This window comes from Hemitrygon akajei, chromosome 7 (assembly GCF_048418815.1).
Source record: "Hemitrygon akajei chromosome 7, sHemAka1.3, whole genome shotgun sequence".
Classification (NCBI taxonomy): Eukaryota; Metazoa; Chordata; class Chondrichthyes; order Myliobatiformes; family Dasyatidae; genus Hemitrygon; species Hemitrygon akajei.
Window position 1 is genome coordinate 72,626,731 of NC_133130.1, and position 14,156 is coordinate 72,640,886.

The 14,156-nt window shown below is 42.4% G+C and overlaps 1 protein-coding gene across 3 annotated transcripts in view; it reads right to left on the reverse strand.

Annotated features, from left to right (window-relative positions):
* Positions 1–14,156, reverse strand: part of LOC140730566 (E3 ubiquitin-protein ligase pellino homolog 1) — a 64,786-nt gene that overhangs the window by 14,004 nt on the left and 36,626 nt on the right. For all 3 annotated transcript variants that reach the window (XM_073051218.1, XM_073051217.1, XM_073051219.1), the window contains exon 4: positions 9,431–9,532. In XM_073051218.1, the coding sequence (XP_072907319.1) occupies positions 9,431–9,532 (102 nt within the window). The remainder of the gene's footprint in view (positions 1–9,430; positions 9,533–14,156) is intronic.

A 14,156-nucleotide genomic window follows, 5' to 3' on the forward strand; every position in this document is an offset into this window, starting at 1 on the left:
TAGTGACTTACCAATTGTTGCGTGACACGTGTTCACAGGCGCACTGTACTTTTATTATAGAGAAATCTATGGCAGCTCCTTTGAAGTCATTTTCTATCCCTCATAGGAGCTCATTGCTGTTATGGTAGCAAGCCTATGGACACATTGTGAAGAAAGAAGTCGCATATGCAGCTTTAGGACTCTGTTAAGTATATTAAGAACTAAACTTCCAGGTTCCGAACCTTCATTGCTAACAGAGTTTCAGAAATTAAGGTCTCACAGGTATCTCGGAGGTATGTGAATACTTCAAGCAACCCTGCACACGTGGTCTCTAGAGGGCTGAAGGAGAAGGCCTTTCAGAAGAGCAAGACTTAGGTGTCTGGACCTCAATATCTTATTCTGCCTGAAAGTGAATCCCAATTGTTCTGAAGAACCTCTGCTAGATGATCCAGAAGTCAAGGAGATCATCAAATTTAAAAGGTGACAGTTTAGTTTAAAAGGTGACATTTATTTCCTCAGCAGTTTGAATGGGGCACGACTGTGCAAGCATGTGGAGGTCGGCCAGTAAGAACAGCAGGAAGAGTTTAAAAAGACAGATTTACAGAGCGGGCATCAGAGTAGGAAGGCTTTGGCTCAATGGGGTTTGGGCAATAGAGGGTTGAGGCGAGGTATGTTATCTGTTTAAAATAAAGACACAAAGTGTGTGTGAGGCTGGTTTTCTGTGCTTGGTGTCAGATGTAGAAGGTCCTGGACAACCAGCCTCCTGGGTCAACCACATCTGCACCAGGTGTGTCAAGCTGCAGCTCCTTAGAGACTGCGTTAGGGAACTGGAGATGCAGCTCCATCACCTTTGTCTGGTCAGGGAGAGTGAGGAGGTGACAGAGAGGAGCTATAGGCAGGTAGTCACCCCAGGACCACAAGAGACAGAGAAGTGAGTAACAGTCAGGAGAGGGAAAGGCAAGAAGCAGGTGCTAGAGAGTACCCCAGTGGCTGTCCCCCTTAACACTAAGTATTCCTGCTTGAATACTGTGGGGGGGGGGGGGGGGTGAGGGGGGATGGACTACCTGGGGGAAGCAACAGTGGTCGTGCCTCTAGCACAGAGTCTGGTCCTGTGGGTCATAAGGGTAGGGAAAGGAAGAGGATGGCAGCAGTGATAGGGGACACTATAATTAGGGGGTCAGATAGACGATTCTGTAGATGCAGGAAAGAAACACAGATGGTAGTTTACCTCCAGGATGTTTCTGATCACGTCCACAATATCTTGAAGTGGGAAGGAGAACAGCCAGAGGTCGTAGTACATTTTGGTACCAACAACACAGGTAGGGAAAGGGAGGAGGTCCTGAAAGCAGTTTACAGGGAGTTAGGAAAGAAGTTGAGAAGCAAGATCTCAAAAGGTAGTAATCTCGGGATTACTGCCCATGCCACGTGACAGTGAGTATAGGAATAGAATACCTATACTATTCTATTATGATAGAATGAGATGGAGGATAAATGCGTGGCTGAGGGATTGGAGGAGGGGGCAGGGATTCAGATTTCTGGATCATCGGGACCTCTTCTGGGGCAGGAGTGACCTATACAAAATGGACGGGTTGCACTTGAATCCAAGGGGCACCACTATCCTGGCAGGAAGGTTTCCTAGGGCAATTGGGGAGAGATTAAACTAGAATTGCTGGGGGGTGGGAACTGAACTGAAGTGACAGAGGAAAGGGAGGTTGGTTCACAAATAGAGAAAGCTTGGAGACAGTGCGAAAGGGAGGATAGGCAGGTGACAGAGAAGGGACGCACTCAGAGCGATGGTTTGAGATGTGTCTATTTTAATACAAGGAGTATTATGAAGAAAGTGGATGAGCTTAGAGCGTGAATCAGCACTTGGAGCTATGATGTTGTGGCCATTACAGAGACTTGGATGGTGCAGGGGTAGGAATAGCTACTTCAAGTGCCAGGTTTTAGATGTTTCAGAAAGGATAGTGAGGGAGGCAAAGGAGGTGGGGGTGTGGCACTGTAGATCAGAGATGGTGTCACATCTGCAGAAAAGGGAAGTCATGGAGGGGTTGTCTACGGAGTTTGTATAGTTGGAAGTTAAGAATAGGAAGGGGTCAATAACTACCGGATTTTTTTTTTCCCCATATAGACCACCCAACAGTAACATCGAGGAGCAGATATGGAGACAGATTCTGGAAAGGAGTAATAATAACAGGGTTGTCGTGGTGGGAGGTTTTAATTTCCCAAATATTGACTGGCATCTCCCTAGAGTGAAGGGTTTAGATGGGGTAGAGTTTGTTAGGTGTGTTCAGGAAGGTTTCTTGACACAATATGTAGATATAGACCTACAAGAAGAGAGGTGGTACTTGATCTGGTATTGGGAAATGAACCTGATCAGGTGTCAGGTCTCAGTGGGAGAGCATTTTGGAGATGGTGATCACAATTCCAGCTCCTCTACCATAGCATTGGAGAGGTATAGGAACAGACAAGTTACGGAAAAGTTTAATTGGAGAAAGGGAAATACAAGGCTATCAGGCAGGAACTTGGAAGCGTAAATTGGAAACAGATGTTCTCAGGGAAAGATACAGAAGAAATGTGGCAAATGTTCAGGGGATATTTACGTGGGGTTCCGAGTAGGTACGTTCCAATGAGAAATGGAAAGGATGGTAGGGTACCAGAGCCATGGTGTACAAAGGCTGATGTAAATCTAGTCAAGAAGAAAGGCCTACGAAAGATTCAAAAAACTAGGTAATGACAAGAATCTAGAAGATTATAAGGATAGCAAAGAGCTGAAGAATGAAATTAGGAGAGTCAGAAGGGACCATGAGAAGGCCTTGGCAGACATGATTAAAGAAAACCCCAAGGCATTCTACAAGTATGTGAAGAGCAGGAGGATAAGACGTGAGAGAATAGGACCAATCAAGTGTGACAGTGGAAAAGTGTATTTGGAACCAGAGGAAATAGCAGAGGTACTTAATGAATACTTTGCTTCAGTATTCACTATGGAAAAGGATCTTGTCAATTATAGGGATGACTTGCAGTGGACTGAAAAGCTTGAGCATGCAGATATTAAGGAAGAGGATGTGCTGGAGCTTTTGGAAAACATCTAGTTTGATAAGTCACAGGGACCAGATGGGATGTACCCCAAGCTACTGTGGGAAGTGAGGGAGGAGACTGCTGAGCCTCTGGCAATGATCTTTGCATCGTCAATGAGGACAGGAGAGGTTCCGGAGGATTGGAGGGTTGAGGAGTTGCGGATGTTGTTCAAGAAAGGGAGTAGGGATAGCCCAGGAAATTATAGACCAGTCAGTCTTACTTCAGTGGTTGGTGAATTGATGGAGGAGATCCTGAGAGGCAGGATTTATGAACATTTGTTGAGGCATAATATGATTAGGAATAGTCAGCATGGCTTTGTCAAAGGCAGGTCAAGCCTTATGAGCCTGATTGAATTTTTTGAGGATGTGACTAAACACATTGAAGATCGAGCCGTAGATGTAGTGTACATGGATTTTAGCAAGGCATTTGATAAGGTACCCCATGCAAGGTTTATTGAGAAAGTAAGAAGGCATGGGATCCAAGGGGACATTGCTTTGTGAATCCAGAACTGGCTTGCCCACAGAAGGCAAAGAGTGGTTGTAGACAAGTCATATTCTGCATAAAGGCCAGTGACTAGTGGTGTGCCTCAGGGATCTGTTCTGGGACCCCTTCTCTTTATGATTTTTATAAATGACCTGGATGAGGAAGTGGAGGGATGGGTTAGTAAATTTGCTGATGACACAAAGTTTGTGGGGTGTTGTGGATAGTGTGGAGGGCTGTCAGAGGTTACAGCGGGACATTGATAGGATGCAAAACTGGGCTGAAAAGTGGCAGATGGAGTTCAACCCGGATAAATGTGAGGTGGTTCATTTTGGTAGGTCAAATATGATGGCAGAATATAGTATTAATGATAAGACTCTTGGCCACAGGACACTCAAAGCTGCTACACAGGTCGACTCTGTGGTTAAAAAAGCATACGGTGCATTGGCCTTCATCTGTCATGGGACTGAGTTTAGGAGCCGAGAGGTAATGTTGCAGCTATATAGGGCGCTGGTCAGACCCCACTTGGAGTACTGTGCTCAATTCTGGTCACCTCACTACAGGAAGGATGTGGAAACCATAGAAACCATAGGTTGATAAGAAAGGTTCGCAATTCTACCATGAAGGCGCAGAACCTTGACAGAATTTCCACACAGTTCTTTGTGAAGTGGAAGCTATAGCAATGGTCATCTGATTACTAAAGAATCATTCAATCCCAATGATTTGGAAGTGTTAACACCCAGTCATCTGTTGCTTCTCAAGAGCTCACCACCCTTACCATCAGGAAAATTCCAAAAGGAGGATGTTTATGCTCGTTGTAGATGAAAGCAAGTTCAATATATGTCCAACTTGTACTGGAAACTGTGGGTCATGGAATATTTATTCCAGCCACAGAAACATCACAGATGATCAATAAAAAATGCAATTTCCTCACAGGAGATATTGTGCTTTTGTTGATAACACAGCATCTTGAAACTCATGGATCATGGAGAGAATCATATAAGTTTTCTCGGACAGAAAAGGATTTGTGCAACAGGTATGCATCAAGACCGAGACAAAATGTTTGGATTGGCCTATAACCAAGATTTTTTTCTATATGAGGTAGAGGTTTGAGGCTGGGCTAAGTGCTAGTAACCTCTGACCTAGATGAGTGTAGTATGACTTGCCTGGAAGAAGAAAGGACATTTGTGTGAATGTTAAGATTTCACATCTCCTCTGTTTTGGTAGTATGTAGTTGTAATTATTATAGTACAATAATTAGGAGGCTGGTATGTATGAGTCACGCATCTGTTTTCAATCTTCATTGTATTGTGTATTGCACATTTATTATGGTAGTCAGTCATGTGGGTTGGGGCGTACATGAGTTAGATAGAGCTCTTATAGATAGCGGGGTCAAGGGGTATGGGGAGAGGGCAGGAACGGGGTACTGATTGTGTATGATCAGCCATGATCACAGTGAATGGCGGTGCTGGCTAGAAGGGCCGAAGGGCCTACTCCTGCACCTACTGTCTATTGTCTATTCATGCTTTGTTCTTGGCAGTTTAGTACTGGGGACCGACTGATGTCATTTCTTTTGTTGACCACTTGATTACACTTAACTTCGTTTAATCACATTTGAAGTCACTTAACTCTACTTAACTTCGATCAAGTCTGCTTAAGTACATTTAATATTGCTAGTCTTAGTTTCAGAAATTGGATCACTTCAAAATTGTTTGTTTTGCTAGTTACAATACAGGATTGAATATATTTCCTCAACTTTGTGAAACATTATTATTGGATTGACTGGAGGGCGTGTCAGACAAGGATAACAATCTGTGGGGATGACAGCAGCAACATTCATTTCTTCAAGTTTGCTGCTTCTGAAAGGTTGAACAAACTCCGCAGGTACATCGTCTGCTGAAGATTAGATTTGTGACATTCAAGTCTGGCAAAAGAGACAGTTTTGAAAGGGATTGGTGGTGACATCGGATGTACGACAACTCTGGTAGGGTTTGCAAGACATTACTTCCCACAAAGCAAAAACCAATAGCATGAATGGCAGCGATGCTTCACTACCAGATGAACTCAATGACTTCTATGCCCGCTTTGAAAGGGAGAGTATAACTACAGCTGTAAAGATCCCTGTTGCCCCTGATAATCCTGTTATCTCTGTCTCAGAGGCCGATGTAAGGCTGTCTTTAAAGAGAGTGAACCCTTGCAAGGCTGAAGATCCCAATGGAATACCTGGTAAGGCTCTGAAAACCTGTGCCAACCAAATAGTGGGAGTATTTGAGGACATTTTTAAACCTCTCACTACTACGGGCGGAAGTTCCCACTTGCTTCAAAAAGGCAGCAATTATACCAGTGCTGAAGAAGAATAATATGAGCTACCTTAATGACTATTGTCTGGTAGCACTCACATCTACAGTGATGAAATGCTTTGAGAGGTTGGTCATGACTAGACTGAACTCCTGCCTCAGCAAGGACCTGGACCCACTGCAATTTGCCTATCGCCGCAATAGGTCAACGGCAGACGCAATCTCAATGGCTCTTCACACGGCTTTGGACCACCTGGACAACACCAACACCTATGCCAGGATGCTGTTCATCGACTATAGCTCAGCATTTAATACCATCATTCTCACAAACCTGACTGAGAAGTTACAGACCCTGGGCCTCTGTACTGCCCTCTGTAATTGTACCCTCGACTTCCTAACTGAAAGACCACAATCTATGCAGATTGCTGGTGCACCTCAGGGACGTGTGCTTAGCCCACTGCTCTACTCTCTATATACACATGACTGTGTGGCTAGGCATAGCTCAAATACCATCTATAAATTTGCTGACAATATAATTGTTGGTAGAATCTCAGGTGGTGATGAGAGAGCGAGATATGCCAACTAGTGGAGTGGTGTCACAGCAACAATCTGGCATTCAACATCAGTAAGACTGAAGAGCTGATTGTGGACTTCAGGAAGGGTAAGACGAAGGAACACATACCAATCCTCAGAGGGATCAGAAGTAGAGAGAGTGAGCAGTTTCCAGTTCTTGGGTGTCAAGATTTCCAAGGATTCAATCTATTCTCAACATATTGATGCAGTTATAAAGAAGGCAAGACAGCCACTATACTTCATTAGGAGCTTGAAGAGATTTGGTATGTCAACAAATACAGGTGTCCCCTGTTTTTCGAACGTTCGCTTTACATCAACTCGCTGTTACGAAAGACCAACATTAGTTACCTGTTTTCGCTAACAGAAGGTGTTTTCACTGTTACAAAAAAAGAGGAAGCGTGCGCGCCAAGCAGCCAAGCTCTTCCCCTGGAACTGCATTCTAGCCAGCATTGCTTATACACGTGCCTGTGAGCATCTGTGCTTTATGTTGATTTATTTTGTGCATGTTGAGTTCTAAGGTATCGGAAAAGCCTAAGTGAGCGTGAAAGGGTGTTACACTTAGTGTAAAACTAGACATAATAAAGCGGTTCGATCGTGGTGAACGAAGTAAGGATATAGTGAGTTTGGCTAAGGGTTTGTGGAAGTTGACGATGATGATGTCGAAGAGGTTTTGGCATCCCATGACCAAGAACTGACAGATGAAGAGCTGATGAAGAGGAAAGGATAACAAATGAAACCGAACGCAGTAGCAAACAGCCCGAAAGTGAAGTCGTCCAGGAACTGAACATGAAGCAATTGCGTGAGATTTTTGCTGTGATTGACAACGCTGCTATGATTGCAGAAAAGTATGATTTTAATTTTGAAAGAGTACGTAGGCTTAGGGCATATTTACAGAATGGTTTGAGTGCTTACAAAGAACTGTATGATAGAAAGATGCGCAAGGCTAAGCAGTCAAGCATACTGTCATTTTTCAAGCCTTCCACATCAGCCACAGCAGACGACGAAACTTGACCTTCGACATCGAGGCAGGCAGACACAGAAGGTGACCTGCCTGCCCTGATGGAAACAGACGACGATGAGATGATACCCCAGTCTCCTCTACCTCCCACCACCCCAACCTCCAACGACTCAGCCTAACACACCATTCGTCTGCTTGCTCTCTTCTCGATTCCGGTAAGTGAAACTACACTGTACATACATTATTTCTACTTTATATAGGCTGTGTATTTTTATGTGTTATTTGGTAGCTTCATAGCTTAAAGGTTACTGGAAAGAGTGCTTCTGCCGAGAGTGCTTGTGCCATGTGTTTCTGCCGCGAGTGCTTGCATGAGATTTTCACTGCTGTGGACAGTGCTGCAATAATTGCAGAAAAGTATTCCTACTTTATATAGGCTGTGTATTTATCAGATCATTCCTGCTTTTACTATATGTGACTGTTATTTTGGGTTTTGTGTGTCATTTGGTATGATTTGATAGGTTATTTTTTGGGTCTGCAAACGCTCACAAATTTTTCCCATATAAATAAATGGTAATTGCTTCTTCACTTTACGACATTCCAGCTTACAAACCGTTCCATAGGAATGCTCTACCTTTGAATAGCAGTGGAAACCTGTACACTCAATAACTTCTATAGATGTACCGTGGAGAGCATTCTGACAGGCTGCATCAGTCTGGTATGGAGGGGCTACTGTACAGGACCGAAAGAAGCTACAAAGGGGTTGTAAATCTAGTCAGCCCCATCTTGGGTACTATCCTACAAAGTACTCAGGACATCTTTAGGGAGCGGTGTCTGAGAAAGGCAGTGTTCATTATTAAGGACCTCCAGCACCCAAGGCATGCCCTTTTCTCACTGTTAACATCAGGTAGGAGGTACAGAAACCTGAATGCACACACTCAGCGATTCAGGAACATTTTATTCCCCTCTGCCATCCGATTCCTAAATGGACATTGAACCTTGAACACTACTTCAATTTTTTAATACATATTATTTCACTTTTTTTGAACAATTTTGAATCTATTTGACAAACGTATACTGTAATTGATTCTTTTTTCTTCTTCTATATTATGCATTGCACTGAACTGCTGCTGCTAAGTTAATGAATTTCACGACACACGCTGGTGATAATAAACCTGATTCTGAACTTTTTTAATTTTTCTCTGGAGCAGCAGAGGCTGAGGGAAGATTTGATAAGATTATGAAAAGACACAGTATCTTTCTCCCAAAGTTGAAATAGCTACTACAGGGCATGCATTTAAGGTGAAAGTGGTTAACTTCAAAGGAGGTATGGGCAAAATTCCTTTCAGAAACATTGATGGGTACTGAGGTAGTACTGCCAGGGGAGGCAAATATGAGAAAGGCATTCAGAGGCTCTTTGATATGCATATGAGTGTGTAAGAAAAAGGACAGAAAAGGATGTATTAGTTTAACTGAGCATTTGATTACTAATTTAATTAGTTTGGCAGAACACTAATAACAATAATAACATTATCCAAAACTCGTCAAATTTTATCTAAATTACAATCCCACTTTGCAACATTTAGTATTTGAAAGTTTCAAGCTGATCCCTTGATGCATAATTAGCAATACATCTTTAAAACATTACTGCATTAAGCAATCCTATCAACTGATGATTTTGTTTAAAACTATGTAAAATAACAAACATAATCCCAAGATTGCAATGCAACAAGTTAACTCAACTTCTAAAACAAGTTCTTTAAAAACAGATTTTTAAAATTTTTTTATAAATTGTTAGAATGAGTGGGTTTGTCCAGTAAACAAGGCAACACTGATGATCAACTACTGAAATGCTGCTGTTGATTCTAGAATAAACAGGATGATACAAAATTAAATCCCATATTCATTTGAATGAAATATTTCACAGTTTAATATCCTGATGCAATGATAAACTGTGGTGAAATATCCTCATTTAGGGAACTGAAAGATGGCTTTTTAAACTACTGGTTAAATAAATCACTTTCAAAAATAAATGCTCTAAAGCTCAAACAATCTGAACAGTGCTTACCTGAAACATATCCGTATTGTTGTCATGTGTATACTCCACTACCACTGTCTGAGCTCGAGACAATGTATATGAAATACTGTGTTGGTCCTTGTTGCTTATTGCCTATACAAAATAAATTGAAAAGAAAAATATGAAACTAAATAAACATAAATTTCCAGCATATAATCTTACGAATTTAATAGGTCTGTATGCAACACAAAAATAATTAATTCCTACTAAACTGCATAATAGAACAAATACTGATCTAAGAATTTGCAGCATCTACAAACTACAAAAGTTGGAGCATCTCTCAAACTGGATCAAATTGGATTTAGATCCAATAGGGAAAAAGCATGGAAACACCAGTATAATTAGTTCCAGGGCAGCCAACAACTGCCAAACAGCACATTAGCTACTTCAAACTTTTGTGTTTACTCTACATTTGGATTGAGTTTTTGAAAACGGTAGTCAAAAGATTTTTTTTTAAAAAGAAAAGGAAAGCAGGGGAAGATATGGAGTAAGAATACATTAATGCAGTTAATCATTAATGTGGCCTTAGCATTGATTCTAATTTCTCCAGATGACTCCTGTGTGAAAGTAATTTAGCCTTTCATAGAAAGATCAAAATATCCAATTGAAAACTAAAATACAAATTAGAGATGCAGGAAACCAAAAGTAAAAAATACTGAAAATGCTAAATAGGCGAGGTCACGCCAAAGTAGAGGAATAAGGTCCTTAATTCAAGCCGATGATGTCTCATTGAAATACTTCCACTGTTATACCCTTTGTATTTCAAGCTATTTATTCTATCTCATTTCCTGAGGTGTCAGAGAACTATAATAGAGAAACAAGCCCTTCAGGTCTGCGCAGAAGTATTGAAACTGACTACTCCCACTGACCTGCACTGGGATCACGGCCCTCCATACCCCTACCTATCCAAACTTCTCTTAAACATTGAAACAGAACTTGCATGCACCACTTGTGCTGGCAGCTTGTTCCACACACTCATGACCCTCGAGTGAAGTTTCCACTCATGCTCCCCTTATACTTCTCACATTTCACCCTTAACCCATGACTTCAGTGGAAGTCCATTCCAACCTCAGTGGAAAAAAAAATCTGCATTTACCTTTGCAAAACCCCTTATAACTTTATAAACCTTTCAAATCTCCCCTCAAATCTATGTACCAACGAATAAAGTCCTAAACTATTCAATCTTTCCTTATTACTCAGTTCTTCAGACCCTGCAATATCCTCGCAAATTTTCTCTGTACACTTCCAATGAATTATGGACCTGTACTGCAAGATCCCTTTGGCCTACTGTACTCCTCAATGCCTTGCCATTCATTGGGTAAGACCTACCCTCTTTGGTCCTACTGAAGAGCAAAACCTCTCACTTGTCTGCATTAAATTTCATCTGCTATTTTTCAGCCCATTTTCCCAGCTGATGTAGATCTCTCTGCAAGCCATTATAACCTTCCTCACTGACCACTACACACCCAATCTTGGTGTAATTCACAAATTTACTGATCTAGTCAACCACATTACCATCCAGATCACTGATAAAGATGACAAACCAAGGACCCAGCACTAAGCCCTGCGGCACCTCATTAGTGACAGCCTTTGGTCATAGACAACCATCTACTTCCACTCTTTGGCTTCTCCCACAAAGCCAATGACTAATCAAATTTACAACTTTAGCTTGAATGTTAAGCGAATGAACTTTCTTGACCAACCTCCCATGCAGAACCTTGTCAAATGCCTTGCTAAAATCCATGTATACAATGTCCACTCTATAAAATTGCTTAGATATGACCTACCATGAACAAAGTATTGCGAACTATCCCTAATCAGTCCATGTCTATCCAAATACTCATCTAACCAGTCCCTTAGAATACCTTCCAATAACTTTCTCAATACTGACGTCAAGCTCACCGGCCTACAATTTCCTGGCTTATTCTTAGAGCTTTTTTTGAACAGCAGAATATTAGCTACCCTCCAATCCTACAGTAGCTCATATGTCGCTAAGGATGATATAAATATCTCTGCTAGGGCCCCTGCAATTTCTGCACTTGCTTCCCACAGGGTCCGAAGGAACATCTCTTCAGGCCTTAGGGATTTATCCATCCTAATTTGCCTCAAGACAGCAAACACCTCCTCTTCTGTAATCTGTACAAGTTCCATGACTTCTCTGCTGTTTTGCCTCACTTCTATAGACTATGTCTGCCACCCAAGTACATACATGCAAAAAAATCCATTTAAGTTCTCCCCCCATCTCTTTTGGCTCTGCACATAGATTACCATCCTGATCTTCCAATGACCAATTCTGTCCTTTGCAATCCTTTTACTCTTAAGTTATCAGTAGAATCCCTTCGGATTCTCCTTTGCCTTGTCTGCTAGGGCAAACTCAATCTTTCTTTTAGCCCTCTTGCATTTCTTATACCCCATAAGTACCTCATTTGCACTTACCTGTCTATACCCGTTGGGCACTTTTCCTTCTTAACCAGGGCCTCAATATCTCTTGAAAGCCAAAGTTCCCTAAACCTGATATTATATTTTTTCCCCTAACAAGCACATACAAGTTTTGTACTTTCAAAATTTCACTTTTGGAAGCCTTCCACTTACCAAGAACACCTTTGCCAGAAAACAGCCTACCTCAATCCACACTTACCAGATGATTTCTGATACCATCAAAATTGGCCTTTCTTCAATTTAGAATCTCAACCTGTGGACCAGACATATCTTTTTGCATACTTACTTTGAAACTTATGTCATTATGGTCATTAGATGCAAAGTGTTCCCCTACATAAACTTCTGTCACCTGCCCTGTCTCATTCCCTAACAGCAGATCAACTATCGCACTCTCTCTTGTTGGGACTTCTACATACTGATTGAGGAAACTTTCCTGAACACATTTGACAAACTCTATCCCATATAGTCCTTTCAGATTGTGAATCCCAGGCCGCATGTAGAAAGTTAAAATTGAGTACTATAACAACTTTATGTTTCATGAAACTCTCCGATCTTGCCTACCAATTTGTTCACCTAACTCTCAAAGACTGTTGGGTGGTCCATAATATAAGCCCTATTAACATGGTCATACCTTTCTTATTCCTCAGTTCCACCCATCAAGCCTCACTAGACAAGTTCTCCAGTCTGTCCTGACTGAGCACTGCCATGACATTTTCCGAGTAGTAACACAACCCCTGCTACTTTAATCCCTCCAGTTCTATCACATCTAAAACAACGAGAATGTAGAATATTAAGCTGCCAGTCCTGCCCCTCCTGCAACCAAGTCTCACTAATGGCTACAATTTCACAACTATGTGTTGATCCATGCCCTGAGCTCATCTGCCATTCCCAAAATACTACTTGTATTGAAATATATGCAGATCAAGACTTTCATCACACTTTGCTTAACCTTCTGATTCTTAACTTTGTCTGAGGTCTTAACGTATCTCCACAACCTCACCACTGTCAGTTTTGACTCTCTGGTTCCCATCTCCTGCAACTCTAGTTTAAATCCCCTTTACCCATGCAGCACTGACAAATCTGCCTGCTAAGTTACAAATCCCTCTCCAGTTCAGATGTAAACCTTCTCTTCTGTACCGGTCATACCTCCCCTGGAAAAGAGCCCAATGATCCAAAAATCTGACGCCCTCCTTCCTACACTAACACCTTCACCACATGTTAAAATGCATGACCTTCCCATTTCTGACCTCACTAGCAAGTGGCACAGGTAACAAACCTGAGGTCACAACCCTGGAGGTTCCATTCTTTAACTTAGCATCCCTGAACTCACTTTGCAGAACCTCATCCCTCCTCCTACCTATCTCCTGATTGGAGGCTGCATCTTCAACACCATCACACTGAGCCCGGGGGCTCCCCAGGGCTGTGTGCTCAGTCCACTGCTGTTCACTCTGCTGACCCATGACTGTGCTGCAACACACAGCTCCAACCACATCATCAAGTTCGCCGATGACACAACCGTGGTGGGTCTCATCAGCAAGAATGATGTTTTTGTGGCTGTGCTTTTGTTTTTGTTTGTAGAAAAAAAAATTAAAGAAGAACGACGAGTCAGCATACAGAGAGGAGGTGCAGCGGCTGACAGACTGGTGCAGAGCCAACAACCTGTCTCTGAATGTGAACAGAACAAAACAGATGGTTGTTGACTTCAGGAGGGCACGGAGCGACCATTCCCTGCTGAACATCGACGGCTCCTCGGTAGAGATCGTTAAGGGCACCAAATTTCTTGATGTTCACCTGGCGGAGAATCTCACCTGGTCCCTCAACACCAGCTCCATAGCAAAGAAAGCTCAGCTGCGTCTCTACTTTCTGTGAAGGCTGAGGAAAGTCCATCTCCCATCCTCATCACATTCTACAGGGGTTGTATTGAGAGCATCCTGAGCAGCTGCATCACTGCCTAGTATGGAACTTGCACGATCTTGGATCGTAAGACCCTGCAGCAGATAGTGAGGTCAGCTGAGAAGATCATCGGGATCCTCTTCCTGCCATTACAGACATTTACACCACACGCTGCATCCGCAAGGCAAACAGCATTAAGAAAGACCCCATGCACCCCTCATACAAACTCTTCTCCCTCCTGCCATCTGGGAAAAGGCACCGGAGCATTCGGGCTCTCATGACCAGACTATGTAACAGTTTCTTCCCCCAAGCTATCATATTCCTCAATATCCAGAGACTGGACTGACACCAACTTACTGCCCTCTACTGTGCCTATTGTCTTGTT